Below are 18,192 nucleotides of genomic sequence, written 5' to 3' on the forward strand. Positions count from 1 at the left end.
TATGATTTTACATGGGCTGTTAATGATAAAAAGAAAACCATATTGAATATATACAGGATTTTCAACATAAGCGATAGTTACAAAGTAATGTCATTTCATAACTTAATAAAGTATGTATCATTTCAGAATGTATACATAATTCATATCATAAGTGGAAATAACAGTCCAACCTCAAAAGCTGTTGAATCCTGTGTATACCCTAAACCAAATATCCCCTGCTGTGTCCCCGCTTTGTAGACACTACAGTTATTAATTACAGTAGCCTGTAATCTCGTACGTTTATGATATAAAAACAATGTGAGTGATGATCCTCTTGTGTAAAAGAGTACGCACTGTGTTGATGACATTCAGGTTCACCAAGGAGAAATGCATAATTGTAATGTGTACATTAAATGACAGATACACTTGTAATAATATAAACGTACAGTAATGTCAGTAATAAAGAATTATCATTTCATAATACAGACTTAATTTCTATTGCTACATAATCAGGTTAAAAATTAAGGGTTCACACACTGTGATTGCAGTTTTGATATGGTGTAAATCTGTACACAACACCAAACACATTTTATAAAGGAAAGTTAAAATAACCCAAGGAACTGGGAGGTCATCAAAACAAAATAAAAGAGTTGATAGCCATTCAAAAAGCGGAGACTCGAACAAATGATCCAGCAGGTCAAGTGTTTCCTGTATCATATGTAGCATCCGTGGTGATGCCATCAGATCATAAACACTTTAGGTAAGTAAACAAATCTTTATTATATTAAACCCCGAATATCATTGTCTGCCGTTTGAGAACGACATTAAAACATACTAAATGTATAGTTATGTAATTTTTTTTCAAACGACGGGCTTACCAAGAGAACCGTATCTTAAGAATAATCTCTTGCTGAGCAGATGACATTTACACTCTTCAGAAAAATATCCTCATTTTTACTTTTTGAACCTGAGTCAAAAACAGATAAAAGCAATTAGTCTTGACGGACAGGCAGAGAAATACGCAACGGACATTAGTTTCGAGATTTTCGGTTATTTTTCATTCTTCCGGAAATAACCGATGAAGGCCGACTGAGTAAGACGTGTTTGCGACGTTATAGACAAATAATCTCTGAAATTTTTTTCATGTCAAGTGTTTCCTGTATCATATGCAGCAACCGTGGTGAGGCCATCAGATGCTGAAAAATGTTTAGATCATAAAGTTAAGTAAGTAAACAAATCTTTATTATATTAAACCCTGAATATCGGTGTCTGTCGTGTGAGAACGATATTAAAACATACTAAATATATAGTAATGCATTTTGTTTCAAACGACGGGCCTACCAAAAGAACCGGATCTTAAGAATAATTTCTTGCTGAGCAGTTAACATTCCTAGCATTGCAGGATGTTCACAAAGCCAAAGCTTAGAGTTCTATCTACACGCATCAATTTTTTTAAAGTCTCTTAAAGGATTAACAGTACAGAGAAGGAAATATATATGTTATAGGATAAGGCAAAGTCTGTAAAAAGCGTGGCTTTTGCTAATCTCAGATATTTTCTAATTAAGAATAAGACAAGATAAGCTAGATTTAAAGTAGGCAAGTCAAGGAATAACGATTAAACACAAGCTTTAATGAACTGTTAAGACTAACATTAATGTAGAATTCACATTCTAAACAAATAGTTATCAAAAGCTGCAGCTGGGAAAAATGGCATGTAGACCTATTATTGTAATGCTCTTTATAAAAGTATCTCCCGTTATTAATTCAACCTGGTTATAGTGTCTTCATGGATGGATGATTGGATCATTCCCGGATTGAACCGAACCTTTAGTTATCAACATAACAAACACACCATTCAAGGTCTTCACACATGGAACTTCCGGTTTATTGCGCATGTCACATAACATGAATGATTCACGTTACATATACAAATGATAACGACTGTAGATATTATTAAGGTTATCAATAACATATAGTATACGAATACTACACTGGTTGATGACATTTACAATCTTTAGAAATTATCCTCTTTTTTACTTTTTGAGTCTGAGTCAAAAACAGATAAAAACATATTAGTCTTGACGCACAGGCTAACAGATAACGCAACGGACATTAGGTTCGAGATTTTCGGTTATTTTTCATCCTTCTGGAGATAACCGATGAAGGCCCACCAAGTACGACGTGTTTGCGACGTTATTGAAAAACAATATTGAAAGAGTTTTTATGCATTCCAGTAATGCATTGTACTAAATGGACTAGTTTGCACTCAAATATATGTTATTTTATATCAAACGCCATCTATAGTAAAACATCTACAATTTTAAACATACGTTTTTTCCTTTTTCTTTTATTTCCCTTAACAACAGATGATAAGTTGCATCTCACTCTCGCGAGAATACGCCAAAGGAGAATGACTTCTTCGTATTTCGTATTGATTTTTTTCTCTCTAAATAGTAAACAAAAACCGTGAAGATTGTTTTCAGTATATTAAGATGTAAGTGGATGTGTTGAAACATATTTGTTCTTGGTTCAAGGGTTTCCCCACTGGACGACTACTTTCGGAAGAAAACGAGAACATGCAGCAAAGTTGATGGACACCAAATCTTTTTATAAAATTCACTACCTGCCAGATGCCAACTGGTGGAACGGATCCGGCATACTTCAATCTATTCTCGATTGTTCTTCTTAATTACATTAAGTTTATCTTTCTGGATATTTTGTTCACGCTCAGTACCCTCACATATCGCCACTCAATAAGTATGCCAAGACACGAACATGTTCCTCATCACTAAATATAATCAAAATAAGGAAAAGTTCAGAACTCTATGATTAAATGTATTCAGCACAAGACATATCCAGTACAAAAATTGCCTTTAGTTTTACAAATGTAATGATGTATTTTGTTTAAACTTTCAGTTATATTAAATAATATTAACGAAACATAATGCTGTCCTCATTATGACAATGAATGCTACAACTAGGTCATAATGACAAATTAGGAGGATCTTACTGCTTTTTTGTGATAATGTTGGGTGCAATTAAGCATCGCACTACTCCTGTTTATTGTTAAAAATGGGATTCACATTGACAGTATATTAGTATACTGATATACAAAACAACGTGTACTTATCGAATAAATATCAATTAAACTATTCATTAATTCACATCAATCTTTGGCCATAATTTCACTTTAACAACAGATATGTGGTTTTAATGTGTTGATATTTTCTATTATGATATAAAGATATTTCAACCTGGAACTTTTGTTATTCACAAAGTTTTCAATTGAAAGTTACATTTAAAATAGCAGGCGAGAAGACAAAATGATATTTATATACATTTTCTAATTTTTCAAGACCTGTGCTAATTAAAACAAAAAATGAAAAAAATGTTTTCAACATAAGATATGATTTCTTTCTGATATGAAGCATTGTATTGGGTAGCTATCATTTATGAGGCTTTATATGCAAATACCAAAATCTGCCATTCTGATTTGAAAGAGAAATAATTGTAAAGAAATGGAAATAAAGATCATTAATAATATGAAGACAAGTTTAAAGCAAAGAAGAGCTTTAAACATTATGAAATTAACGAAATGTGATTAAAACAGAATTTCGACTGGATTTCATGCCCAAACCAACAACTTGTTTCTCTCTCTAATCATTTTACAAGGTCACACATGTCAGGTATAAACATTTAAAGCGGTATTAAAGTTTGTCTAAACTTCTTACAAATAATTGACAAATTGTGCTTGTTTAATAAATTATCACCGGCACAAAATATTGGGTTTGAGCACATAATCTAAGTTTGAGCAGGATAACGGTAATGAATACTGGCCGGGGTGTTCCAGGGGTCTTTTTCCTCAACTACGACTCCCAACATATCGACAAGAACAATTTTAAGTTTGGGACTTCACGAAAATGATAACAGAGAGGGTGACAACAAACACCACAAGCACTGGAATGAACATCAATAGAACATTCTTATGTCGACTCCAACTGAACGAAGAAGTAGAACTGCGAAAATGCAGACCTCCTTAATGATTGCATAGAAAAAAACAAATTTGGACTGAAGGTCGGATCTCACATAGACTGGATTGAAGCTTAGAGAAATAATAAAATGAATTGAAGTCTAAGATAAGATACAAAATGGAAACGATGAATCATTAGTTATATACGTGTATTATAAGTTAGATTGAAGACAAGATATATTATACAATTGATCAAAGCTTAGATATGTAATAGAATGGATGGAACATATTGTACAATGGAAAAGGTTGAAAAACAGTTAATCATTTTAATTTTTGATTTTTAAGTTATCAATACCAGTTAAATAAACATCGCAGAAACGGTATCACATTGAGAACGTCACTCCACCAAAAGTATGTATGACATTGTCATGTCTGACTCATCAAGAAAACCTTTATAAGTTACACGTACAAGTAATACCATGCTGAACAATTTTCAGGAGATGTGTTTGCAAATATCACAATGGTTTGCTTGTAGTCATCAACCTTTATACATTGTAATGCTTCATCTCTTTATCGTTGGTTTCGCTCGAATTTAAGCAGTTCTAAGAGTTTGTAAAGCTTACTGTTGGACTAATTTAAGCGTCCATTATTGGTGATATATCCCGGATAACAATGACAGATAACGACTTAAAAGGGCGCTAGTGTCTTGACTATCAACTTCCCTAAATCAGGATTTTAAATAAACGAATTGAAACGTTACCATTAACCAAAATCTTGATTTTGATCAATTGTTGTAGAACGATGTATATAACCACATGCCCAGTATTTTAAAACTCATATAAAATACATTATAAGTAATGTTTAATGACGATTCATGTTGTTACAAAATTTGATAGCCGTCCACATGTTACACCTTTAAACTGTTTTCAAAACAATTCAAGAGTCAAGTAGCGGTCAATTTTTAAACATCTGGTCATTTGATTAATATATGGCCGTTAAGTGACCTCTTGCTTGTGTATATAAACTACCCATCCGACCTGTAGTGTTGTCAGCCTACAGCCCTACTTACAGCCACTGCCGTTAAACGTTGTATCAGGTACACGTGAGTATCAATACAGAGTTGCTTATTGCTTTGATCGTCCTTTTTATCAGGGTGTCTGAATTGTTGCTTGCATCAGATATCGATCAAACGTTGCTATAACATTTTGAGAATCCAGTTAGTTTAGAATTGAGGGACTATGTATGAAGATTTGTATTCTTTTACAATGCCAATAAGTCTTTGATAGGAAAGGTTTGAGTAATTATGTATGGATATCGATACTATCTTACTATGCTTCTAGTGTCCCCTTATTTAGGTTTGAGGAATTCTGTTTTATGTGCGGATTGGTCGAGTGGTTAACACTCCGGCGTAAGCATGGAAAGTGTTTTTCTCCTTCCAACTCAAACAACCCAAGGTGGGGTACAAAATGGTCTGGGTTTGATGTTGCTGTGTATGTACTGTAGTGTTCCAGTAAGGTGGAACTATCAATAATATCATTGGAAGCACGGTCCCACTACAAACAGAACGCAATACATCTCCAGCACACACGCAGGCATACACACATAGGGAGATATAAGCCATGTGACATAGGACCAGTAGTAAGCGCCAGATAAGGCAGCTCCTGGGAATTCCTCAGAATGGGAACGCTTGTGAACGCGCGTTGATGGATGATTCGGTATTCATTTAAGTATATTACAGGTTTCGCTTATTTTTACAGACTGAAACAAATCGTTGCCAAAACCCTTTAATGTCTATGCTGATTGTATTGATTGTATACACTGTATATATGTGTACTGTTAAGCGCCTCAGAGTGGCTAATTCTAGCTAGGTAGAGCGCTTTATAAAATGTTGTATATTATCATCATTATAATTAAAGTACTGGCGTTACGTTTATCATGATATATCAGTATTGTTTACATGTGTTTTTAGACAAAAAGTTATTTTTTATATTTTCATCTTTATTTATGTTCATATCAATATTTCAGATAAATATCATTGCTATTCAAAATATCATATGTAACACCCAGTACTCTATCAGTCATTCCGATAAATCCCTGTATTATAGAATGTCCTTCATTTTCCATTATAAACACTTCGTTTCCTAATCCTTGCATATCTTTACGTACGCTTCGCTTATTGAACGTTTGTTTGTTGTTTATTCGATTGATTTCCATGTTAGGTTCCTGTCGGGCTAAAACCATATATTTTATCAGAAAACAGTGAGATTGATCCAAAATACAATTTAATGATACGAACGTTACATTTATAGATGATATTTTACTTATTCTATTTAGAAAGAAGCGTCAGAGATGAAGTCTTGTACATTAGCCCTGGTTGTACTCGTAACATTGTCGGTGATCCAGCTCACTGTTGCCCGGAGACCGGGTGAGTGCGAAATTTATTACATGTTTTTGCATTCCTTACAGTGCATTGTATATATTGGTTAAATGTATTTCATTGGACCAATATGCGAGATTACATTGATTAGATTACACATTTATGTGTCTGCTAGCGTAACTAGCCATTCTAAAGATAAAATAAACAGTCCAGACTAACTTAACTTGTTTATTTTCAAACATATGGAAAGGTTACTAAGATGTAGGCCTCAACGAAGTTCTAAGTTGGACTTATTTAAAAAACAAAAATAAAACCTTACTTGAACTACATGTAGTTTGAACACAGAATCTGAGTATCAGGAATTAGCGGTGGATTTTTTCATGAAATTTCTTTTAAACATATTGATACACTTGTTTGAATATCAAACTGTTTATGACTGACATTATTTGATTGAATTAGTGCCGATCTAACCTTATATGACGCATATCATATTGGGTGTGGTTTTTTAGTGATACCCAGTGCTAGATCGTTTATCTCATCCATTGTGTCTGCCACTTTTCTAATATGGCGACATTTCGCGGGTTTTCATACAGAAATTTCGTCATCCGTGCGTTAACGCATAAGTAAATCGTACGATTGTATTCTGTTGTATTGTTTATATATACATATGACTTTATGTTGTTTATAGCTTCATGATGTTGTAAATATGAAATATGACCAACACTGTGATATACGATTCTTCTCTGTAAGGACGAACGACATTGCTTACTCGAAAGCATCCAGACGTTGCGGTAGTAGTGAAAAGGCTTTCTTTATTTTAGGGTGCAATACTCACAGACTTTAGCGAAATAAAATAGTTTTGAGAACTACAAAGTACGAGAAAAAGAACTAATTACCTGTAACCTGTCTCTCGGGCTAAGATTATGTAACATCCCAACCTAAGGTTACGCCTCGGTTGGGATTTTGTTACAGAATCTTAACCCTAGACTGAGATTACCCGGTCACGCTCAGTTAAACGTACATGTATATTTGATTAATATCGTACGAATCGATTCATTTCATGCCTACATGCACATGTAAATAAAATCAATTTTTGCATCTATATTTTTTGTTACAGTTTGCCTGCTACCCCCTGTTGCTGGTTACGGTAACCTGGCAAAGACGCGATTCTACTGGGACACTGCTGCGTCTCGGTGTCGGAGTTTCACGTATAATGGCAAGGGCGGGAATGACAACAGATTTGTGACGAAGGCGGACTGTAAGGCTAGTTGTGAAAAGTAGCTGATCAGCAACGAAGACCGATAGACTAGATGTCAAAATGTCATACAAGACGAACGTCTCTTCGCTACATTTTCTTCTTCATCTGATCAACTTGTACTTTAAAACTGTTTTTAACTTTTCTTAGCGATATCGTTACTTCGACTGTACTGCTATAATGGTCATATTAAAAATTTGAATAAACACCAAATTTTGCGTTGATTCAGCATCGAATTTTATTTTTGTTATATTTTGCTAAATATATTTAACTGTATAATGAATAATTTCTCACAGCTTGAGTATTTCATTACAAGATACGTGAGTTTTTATCTAACGTCGCATATTTAAAACAATTGAACATTATCACTGTAGTGCTATACTTGCGCTATTATTACGTTCCGTAGCAAATTCTTGTTCTTGAACCTTCAAAATTAACAAACAGTATAAAGTTATTGGTATAAAACGTTTTTCTTCGATTAATGTTATTATAATTTGCTTACTTAACATGTAAATGACGTACGCTTTCCTCGCGTCAAATTTGGCTAGATTATAGTTGAACATACATGTAATCTTTTTTCATTTTGTCAATATATAATACGATAACAAAAGCTATGAACACAAAAAAACAATCCACCACTGGTACGCAGGTTCGAGACCTACGTGGGGCGGGCGCCAGGAACTAGCCGCAGGTCGGTGTTTTTTTCTCTGGGAACTCCGACTTTACTCCACCACCAAACCCTGACACGTTTTTTTAAATTGCCATAGCTGTTAATAGGTCGAAAACACAAACAAACCAACAGTTGTAGCCAACGATCTCACTCTCCGGTAATCCGGGTTCTGGCGAACCGTAGCTGTGTTACAGCGTATCACCTACACAAAATAGCAGCAGACAGCCAGGTACAAAATAACAATATCAAAACGTATCGATAAAATACAACATTATTTATTTTCATTTCACAGCATATTACAAGGATAACCATAGATGAAATAAATAACTTGGCAACAGTAAAGATCATATAAAAGAGGACGCAAAGTATACAATAATTTAAAGGGGTTTTGTGCTCCTTTTATCGTTCACTTTTATATACTTTATAGCTTTTAATGTATAATACAAAACATCCTGGTACACGTACACTGATACAGCGGTCAAAAGTACAAAGGCACTGACTTAAAATTAGAGTGTTCAAGCGTACAGAACTGCTTGCAAAAATCTAAGGAAAGTATCTTATTATAGTTTACAGCGATTCAAAAATTCAGAACAGATGGCAATAGTCTAAGGGAAGTTACGTATGATAGTTTACAGCGATTCAAGTATTCAGAACAGATGGCAATAGTCTAAGGGAAGTTACTTATAATAATTTTCAGCGATTCAAGTATTCAGAACAGATGGCAATAGTCTAAGGGAAGTAACGTATTATAATTTACAGCGATTCAAGAATTCAGAACAGATGGCATTAGTCTAAGGGAAGTTACGTATTATAATTTACAGCGATTCAAGAATTCAGAACAGATGGCAATAGTCTAAGGGAAGTTACGTATGATAATTTACAGCGATTCAAGAATTCAGAAAAGATGGCAGTAGTCTAAAGGAAGTAACTTATGATAATTTACAGCGATTCAAGAATTCAGAAAAGATGGCAGTAGTCTAAGGGAAGTAACTTATGTAATTTACAGCGATTCAAGAATTCAGAAAAGATGGCAGGAGTCTAAGGGAAGCAACTTATGATAATTTACAGCGATTCAAGAAAACATAAATGCAATAGTCAAAGGGATGTAATTCAGTATCATTTGCAGTGAATCAAGAATTGAGAACGGCTGGCAATAGTCTAAGGGAAGTAACTCAGGATAGTGTATATGTGCTATTTCTGTGAGATGTGGTGGTCGATGTTTTTGATAATACATAATAGTGCTTTGTGGTTTTGTTGTTACTACCCGAGTTTTCGAATGTGAGAGTATGACATTAATTAGAACAACTAGGATTTACATGGCGGGTGTCACCGACGGAACAGACGACGCTTAACCTTCCGGAACACCTTGTTGTATATTGTACTTGTACCTTACAAGGATCTCCATGTCGGTATTTCCTTTGTTCATATCTTGCCCCAAGTTTTATCAGTTTTTATTTCGAATTATTGTTTTGTTAACAATTCTGTATTCTCTTGTTGTTTAAGCGTGATTTTAGGACTTAGAACAACTGGCAATAGTCTTAGAGAGGTTACTCAGTATAATGTAGAGTACAAAGCAGCTGAAAATAGTCAAAAGAAATTAACTTAAGATAAAAGAGCAACTCAGACTTGCAGACCAGTTTTTCAACGCACAATGAGTTCGACCAACAAATGTAGCAAATATATACATGTACATGTATATGACAAATAGACGGGACAACTAATGACATATAAAGCATGCCTTGCATTCACTAGGGAGACGTAACTGGTATTCATTGCAGGAAAAATACCGGGAAACTCAAACTATTTTCAATATAATAAAGAAGTCATTAATTTAAACAATAACATGCACAGTTTTGTACAACCACGATTACCCATCAACAATTTATAGTTTGTTAGGGTTAATATTTTTAGTAAAAAAACCGTTTAAATTTAACAACATCAAGCAAACAAAACGGTTAGAATAACGTATATCGAGACAATTTTAGATAATGTTGACATTAAATCTGAGGATAGTTCGACATAACTAATCAGCATTATATCCGGACAGTTTTTTCTGAAAAATAAAGAATCATTTTCCCCGCATAACTCTTTTTGAAGTAGTAATTCTGAGTAAAACACGCATGTATATGCTGGTATAATTAGTTTCCTGCTCGGTCACATTATATCCAACTCAATTAAACTACCAATAAATAGACAGAAAATCTAACAACAACAAACGGAACACAAAAATTAACAGCCTAACACAACTGATAACACAAAACACATGAATTGACATTTGGAGACAACATAATAAAAACAAACAACAATTTACATGGAAACGACAAAATGGGTCTGATAAAAACAGAATTAATTGTTTGCTAATTAGTAAAGACATACGAACCATTTTAATACATGCGACATAATACTAGCTATTCAAAAATACACAGATCGCGTGGGTATCTCAATTAAACTTAACAGTACTTAGCCGACTAGAGGTAAATCCCTCTAAAAATTGAATAACCTTTACTTAAATGATGATAAATATATTGAATTATTAAGATATGTTATAAATGAATACAGAGAATCAAAGAACAAATCATCACAATTTTCAGATAGAAAAAACAAATTATACCTGTTAGAACAAAAATTTAAAATACTGAATGAAAAAGGTGGTCAAAGTGTAGATAATTCCATGGAAGAGAAAATAGCAGATCTCGAAACGCAGACACGTGAAATTTATGATTCATGGCAAGCGATTCCCGAATCAGAGCGAAAGAAAACTGGATAGAAAAGGGTGAGAGAAATACCATTTGTTTTCTCCAATTAGAAAATAGACGACAGATTAAAACAAAATTAACAAAACTAAAAGACGATGGTGAATCAATACTATATGACACAAAAGGCTCCAGACTCTACTAAAGTAAACCGGCAATGTACAAATGCTGTGGAAAACTTGAAATTAAACAGATCACCTGGTTTGACGATAAACGGATTTTTTTAAGCTCAACACAGGTAAAACAAAACTAAACTGTCCAACTTAAAGAGACAAGGGGCTCTTACATTAATATTAAAAAAGCGATTAAAAATTATTAGAAAATTGGAGACATATCACTCTCCTTAACTGCAGCAGATGTTTAAGCTGAACGTCTACAAAACATACTATCCTCTATAATAAGTACGGATAAACAAGGCCATTTAAACAATAGATACATCGGCTACAATATTCGACGGATACATGATGTTTTTGACTACACAGACCATTGAAATATAGTGGGAGCAATCTTTTCCTAAACTTAGAAAAACCATTGACACATGTGAATGGGATTTTATGTTCAAAACGTTACGTACTTTCGGATTGAAAGACTCCTTTATTTCATGGATAAAACCTTTATATGTTAACTAATCTAGTTGAATGCTAAATAAAGAGTAGAAATTTTAAAGATTCAAACTAGAAAGAGGTAAAAGGTAATATTCTTAACATTATCATCTAACATCATCCTCATCATCATAATTGTCTTACATGATGATCATCATCATCATCATCAGCCATCATTATCCTATGTCATCATTTTCATCTGATATCATAAGCAGACATTACAAAAATTGCCAATGCCATGTACATACATAAAGACATATACACCGTGACACTGATGCAAAAACAATACATATAAACCTATGACATCAAACACACGAGAGCAAAACCAAATAAACTGAAACAGAAAAAAATCAAAATAAAACACAAAACATTAAAGGAGATGATGCGGAGCAATCCTAGGTCATTTTAACTTCAGTGAAGCCTTGCGAATTAAAATGTATGATTTTTTTTATGATTATTATTACAGTGAGGAGACGATAAAGTACAATAGATTGTCATATTAAGTGATACTATAAGTGCATCTATTTGACGATTTCACTCATTGTTATTTATTGATTTATTCTGTTGAGACACAAGGATCTTTTGTGCTTTTAAATCAAATTTCATATGGTTTTTGAGACTAGTCGAATTAAGGTCTATTTAGTTGGTGGTGGTTTTAATCTATATTATCATTTAAGATCCAATTTCTAGGAACAGTAGGTTTAGCATTATTTTTGATTAATACTGAATATGTCTTGTGCTCCTTTACTATTTCTAAGTATTAACTTAAGATTGATAGGTATATTTGGAAAAATAACTGCTTTTTCCTGAAGTAAAAATGTGATATTTTTTTCTCATAAAATGATGCACAGCATTCTTTAGGCCTTGCTATGTCGAAAGATTAGTATCAATGTTATTTTTTTTCCTGAAATTTTTCAAAATGATAGAGTGATCCATCATGTTAAGTAATGTTGTATACAAATTGTACTCCCTTTTTAAACCATGATTTTTTTAATGTTGTTGTTATAAACGATTTTAAATGTTTCATTTTCAGACCACCTTCTTCATAACTTTTAATTATCACATCTCTCTTTATTTTATCTGGATGACCATTCCACAAGAATTCATACAGAATAGTATTATTTTTTCTTATATATGTTTTATCAGGATTTGGTAGTGCTAGAAATAAATGGTTAAACTGTGATATAAGTAGTGTTTTAATAACTGATATTTTACCTATTGGTGTAAGTACTCGTCTACTCCTTGATGCTATAAGAGACTTTAGTTTAAAAACTAGGAAACCTAAACATACTTACCAAAAAGTGTACAAAATAGGACTATAACCGACTTGCATTTAGTCTCGTTCAACCAAAGTCTTGCTACGCTGAACAGAGAATTACAAATGTACAAGTGATCAAGCGTCTGGTTGAACGAGACTAACTTTTGTTGTGATGGTCGTTTTTGATCAGGGTGTCAAAATATTCCTTAAACATAAGAGGCCACTTGTCGACCTTTTTTCTATCGGATATTTATTTGCCGACTGCGACCTCTTATTTCCGAAGCACTCATACTTTGATGCAGATTCCGCCCGAAATCCAGGCAGAACAAAGTCTTCATGAAAAACTCATTTAGGTCGTTAATAGTTCATGACAACGATGTCTATAGCTACTCACGGTTCATATAATGTAGATCCCATGTGTATGCCACAGACACAAATATATGTGTATAATAAGGAACAGAGCACTCAAAATACATGTCCATGTCGTTGTAGCATTCTCTGACCTACTTTCAAAACATGGCTTTCTGGGTTAGTACAAAATAGCAGGGGGAATGGTCCGTTAAATTTAGAAGCCAATAAGCGTCGAGGTCACAAAAGTTATAAAAAGGCTCTATTCAGAAATCCGATCGTCAGCCTGACTAGCTTGAACACTGGACTCGGGTGTTCGACATGATAATGTAAGGGCATGAACTAGCATGTAAGTAAGTGTGTTTCCTATCGTAGAAACACTGTTCCGACATTGAATAGCGGACATGCCGTGTGTTTCCTATCGTAGAAACACTGTACCGACATTGAATAGCGGACATGCCGTTTGTTGTGCGCTACCCACTAGGGATTTAGCGTGCCATCCCGTGGACAGCACAGTGTCCGACCAACTGAAATTCGACCATTTTTCGATGTTTCATGAAGTCTACCGAAAATCATACTGCACGATATATGGCAAATCATACATCAAATTAAAGAAAAAATATTTTTCTGTCGAGCTAGAATGCTCCCGGCGTCATACTATGAACGGTTACTAATCCACGTACTTGCTATTTTAAAGTACGCTTCGCTTAATTAACGTATTTTTTTAGAAACATCATTTCTGTTTCCATGTCAAGTTCCTGCCGGGCTAAAAACATACATGTTTCTTGCATAAGATAAAAATGAGATTGATCCAAAATACAATTTGATGAATGTGAATTTTACATTTATAGATGATATTTTACTTATTCTATTTAGAGAGAAGCGTCAGAGATGAAGTCTTGTACATTAGCCCTGGTTGTACTGGTAACATTGTCGGTGATCCAGCTCACTGTTGCCCGCAAACCGGGTGAGTGCGAAATTTATAACATGTATATATCGGTTAAATGTATTTCAATGAACCTATATGTGAGATTACAGGTATAAGATAACTCATTTCTGTGTCTGTGCTAAACAAAAAGTCCAGACTAACTAGAATGGTAAACTCTGTAAGGAGATCATATCATGGAAATGAAACTAAGGTGTAGACCTCAGTTAAGTTCTAAGTTGGACTTATATGAAATTAAAAACAAAAATCACATTAAAACTAGTTTGAGCACAGAATGTTATTTTCAAGAACTCGCGGCGGATTTTGTTCATGTAATACGTGGTTATGATTTTTTTAATCATATTGATGCACTTGGTTGAATATCGAGCTGTTTGAAACCAACATCATTTGATTGAATTAGTGACGATCTAACTTTATATTGCGCAGTAAGTTCAAGTCTATGGGTGATTTTTTTCGTACCTCAGACAGGGATATCCACCACGTGACACCCCGTGCTAGATTTGTTTATCTCGTCCATTTTGTCTGGCACTTACCTAATATGGCGATATTTTGCGGGTTATCATACAGGAATTTCTTCATCCATGAGCTAACACATTTGCAAGAGATTTACTCGTACGATTGTGTTCTATTATGTTAGTTTATATATATATATATGCTGTTATGTTGCTTACAGCTTCTTGATATTGTAAATAAAAATATAAAATAAAATATGTAAGGACGAACTGCATTGTTTACTCGGAAGCATCCAAACGTTGTTTTATTAGTGAAGAGGCTTTCTTTCTTTTAGACCCCGGACGCAATACCTGCAGACTATAGCGAAATCGGATAGTTCGTTTTTAGATCGAAAGGTGGAAGAACAAAAAATATTACCTGTAACCTTTTTCTCGGGCTAAGCTTCTGTAACATCCTAACCTCGGGTTACGCCTCGGTTGGGATTATGTTACAAAAATCTTAACCCTAGACTGAGATAACCCGGTCACGCTCAGTTACACGTACATGTTTATTTGATTAATATCGTACGAATCAATTCATTTCATGCCTACAAGCACATGTAAATAAAATTAATGTTTGCATCTATATTTTTTGTTACAGTTTGCCTGCTACCCCCTGTTGCTGGTCGCGGTAACCTGGCAAAGACGCGATACTACTGGGACACTGCGGCGTCTCGGTGTCGGAGGTTCACGTTTAAGGGCTTTGGCGGCAATGGGAACAGATTCGTGACGATGTTGGACTGTATGGCTAGTTGTAGAAATTAGCTGATCAGCAACGATGTCCCATGGACCACAGAAGTCAAAATGTCATACAAGACGAACTTCTCCATCTTCTCAACTTTTACTTCAAAACTGTTTTTAGCTTTTCTTGGTGATATCGTCACTTCGACTGTACTGCTATAATAATCATATTCAAAATGTGAATAAACATCTAAATGCCGCTTTGAATCAGAATTGATCTATATTTCTGTTATATTTTGCTAAATGCACTTAACAGTATAATAAATCATTTCTCAGCGCGTCACAGCTCGGGTATTTTATTACAAGATGCAAAAGTTTTTATCTAAAGTTACATATTTAAAACAATTAAACATTAGCACTGTAGAGCTATTCTTGCGATATTATTACGTTCCGTGATAAGCCATTTGACTCTACATCTCTATTTTCGTTATTGTTCTTGACCCTTCAAAATGAAAACAAAAAATTATTGATATAAAACACTTTCTTCGATTGATGTTATGTATAATTTGCTTACTTAACATGTAAATGACGTACGCTTTCCTCGCGTCAAATTTGACTAGATTATAGTTGAACATACATGTAGTCTTTTTTTTCCATTTTGTCAATATATAATACGATAACAAAACGTTGAAAACTTATCAAAAAATACGTTCAGCTGGACCTGTGGTGCTGCATTCTATATTTGATATTATTATTATAAAAGGGGGCAAATATTGTATTACATTTGATGTAAATCATATTGGTTAAGTTTAAGACTAAGTTTGTTTCAATTCCTGTTTTTGTTAAAACACACTTATCTTTATAGTTTATACCAAAATAATGAATATTATTCCACCATATTAGTAATTTCACTGCAAACAGACAGGTGGTCGAGTGGTAAAGGCGTCTGACCGTAGATCAATGAGCACCAAACCCTTCACCATATATTTGCCACTGGGTCGCGGGTTCGAAGCCTACGTGGGTCAGTTACCAGGTACAGGCCGCAGGTCGATGTTTTTTCTCCGGGAACCTCGACTTTCCCCCACCACCAAAACCTGTCACGTCCTTAAATGACCATAGCTGTTAATAGGACGTAAAGTACAAACAAGCCAAATTGCAAAAATAGTTCAAGTTCTAGCCAACGCTTTCACTTTCCAGTAAGCCCAGGGTATAGCTTATCGTAGCTGTGTTACATGCAGCCTATTATCTACACAAAACACCAGCAGACAGCCAGGTACAAAATAACACTATAAAACAAATACTGATGAAACACAACACTATTTATTGCCGTTTCACAGTAGATTACAGGGATGATCACAGAACAAATAAACTCATTATGCAACAGTTAAGGATTATCAAATTAAAGAGGACACCAGTGGCGGATCCAGAGGGGTTTTTGGGGCTTCAGGAACCCCCCACCCCCCCCCCACCCTGAAAATTTTCTTTAAAAATCATGTTTTTTCACCATTTTCCTCATTTTTTCCCCATTTGCACCCCCCCCCCCTGGAAATTTGGAAACCCCCCCAGATAGGTCTCTGGATCCGCCACTGGACACTGTGTATAGAATCATTTCGAGGGGTAAGGGGGCTCCCTTTATCGATCAGAATCATATTATATATATATATATATATAGCTTTTATTAACACATCCTGGTACACTTAATCCGATACAGCGGACAAAAGTACGGAATAGTAAGAAAAAATCCAAGGGAAGCAACTCAGTATAATTTACAGCGATACATTGGACGATCGTCGAAGGGAAGTAACTCAATATAATTTACAGTAAACTACGGTGCCTCCATTGTACAAATCTTATAATAATAAGAATGGGACCAGCACTTATACCTGGGACAAACGTAGATGGTCAGTCTATGAGAGGACATGAACAAGCATTTTTGTTGGAAATACATCTGGAAAATAATGTTGTGTGTCTACGGAGTTTAAATACAACCACCGATTACCCGTCTACACATAATGGACTGTCAGGGTCAATATTGTAGTCTTAAACATCGTTCATCAAAGCCTCCATCAAACAAACAAACGTATACCACACAATCTAGGATCATGTCGACAAAATCTCAAGATAGTTGGACATAACTCAGCAGTTATCGTCTCAGACAATCTTTTTCTCCTGACACATGACGACATCTTTTCCGAATGACTCTGTCTTGGTTAAGTAGCATTTCTGAGCAATACACGCACGCATTTTCTGTTAATTCAATCTCTATAAATTCATAATCAACTTACTTAATAAAATGCCCATGTAAAATTCAGCCATGTTGTTATTCCCTATGTACACAGCTAACGGGAGGCGCCTCCTGCCGAGTCTACAGTTCCTTCAACCATTTCGGTACCCAGTGTAATGTAACACTACCCCAGGACCTTTAAACAAGGGGAGATAAGCAAGTACACATGTAATACAGCTGTATTATTCATTATAAGAACTAAGGGGCTGGTAGCTAGTCTAGCTACCCCAAGCCTCCAATCGCCCCAATTTCTCCGTGTTAAAATGTTAATCTAACAGATACAATAGCTATAATCATTATACATGTAATAACTAGGGGCTGGTAGCTAGTCTAGCTACCCAAGCCTACAATCGCCCCAGTTTAGCCATGTTAAAATGTTAATCTAACAGACACAATAGCTATATTCATTATACATGCAAGAACTAAGGGGCTTGTCAGAAATGTTGGACCGCCTAAATCTGCACCCTCTAGCAGATAGACGTAGAGATGCTCGTCTGACCATGCTTCCTAAAATTGTAAACCAGAAAATCACTATCGTAAAATCAGACTGATTAATCCCTACAGTTAGAAAATCCCGA

The 18,192-nt window shown here is 34.7% G+C and overlaps 1 protein-coding gene across 1 annotated transcript; it reads left to right on the forward strand.

Annotated features, from left to right (window-relative positions):
* The first annotated feature begins 14,092 nt into the window (after window positions 1-14,092).
* Window positions 14,093-15,590, forward strand: LOC110461974 (PI-actitoxin-Aeq3a-like). The gene is made up of 2 exons (XM_021515729.1): window positions 14,093-14,179; window positions 15,251-15,590. The coding sequence occupies exons 1-2, from the start codon at window positions 14,104-14,106 to the stop codon at window positions 15,412-15,414; spliced, it is 240 nt and encodes a 79-aa protein (XP_021371404.1). The 5' UTR covers window positions 14,093-14,103; the 3' UTR covers window positions 15,415-15,590.
* Window positions 15,591-18,192: the final 2,602 nt, after the last annotated feature.

This window comes from Mizuhopecten yessoensis, unplaced genomic scaffold, assembly GCF_002113885.1.
Source record: "Mizuhopecten yessoensis strain PY_sf001 unplaced genomic scaffold, ASM211388v2 scaffold10713, whole genome shotgun sequence".
NCBI lineage: Eukaryota > Metazoa > Mollusca > Bivalvia > Pectinida > Pectinidae > Mizuhopecten > Mizuhopecten yessoensis.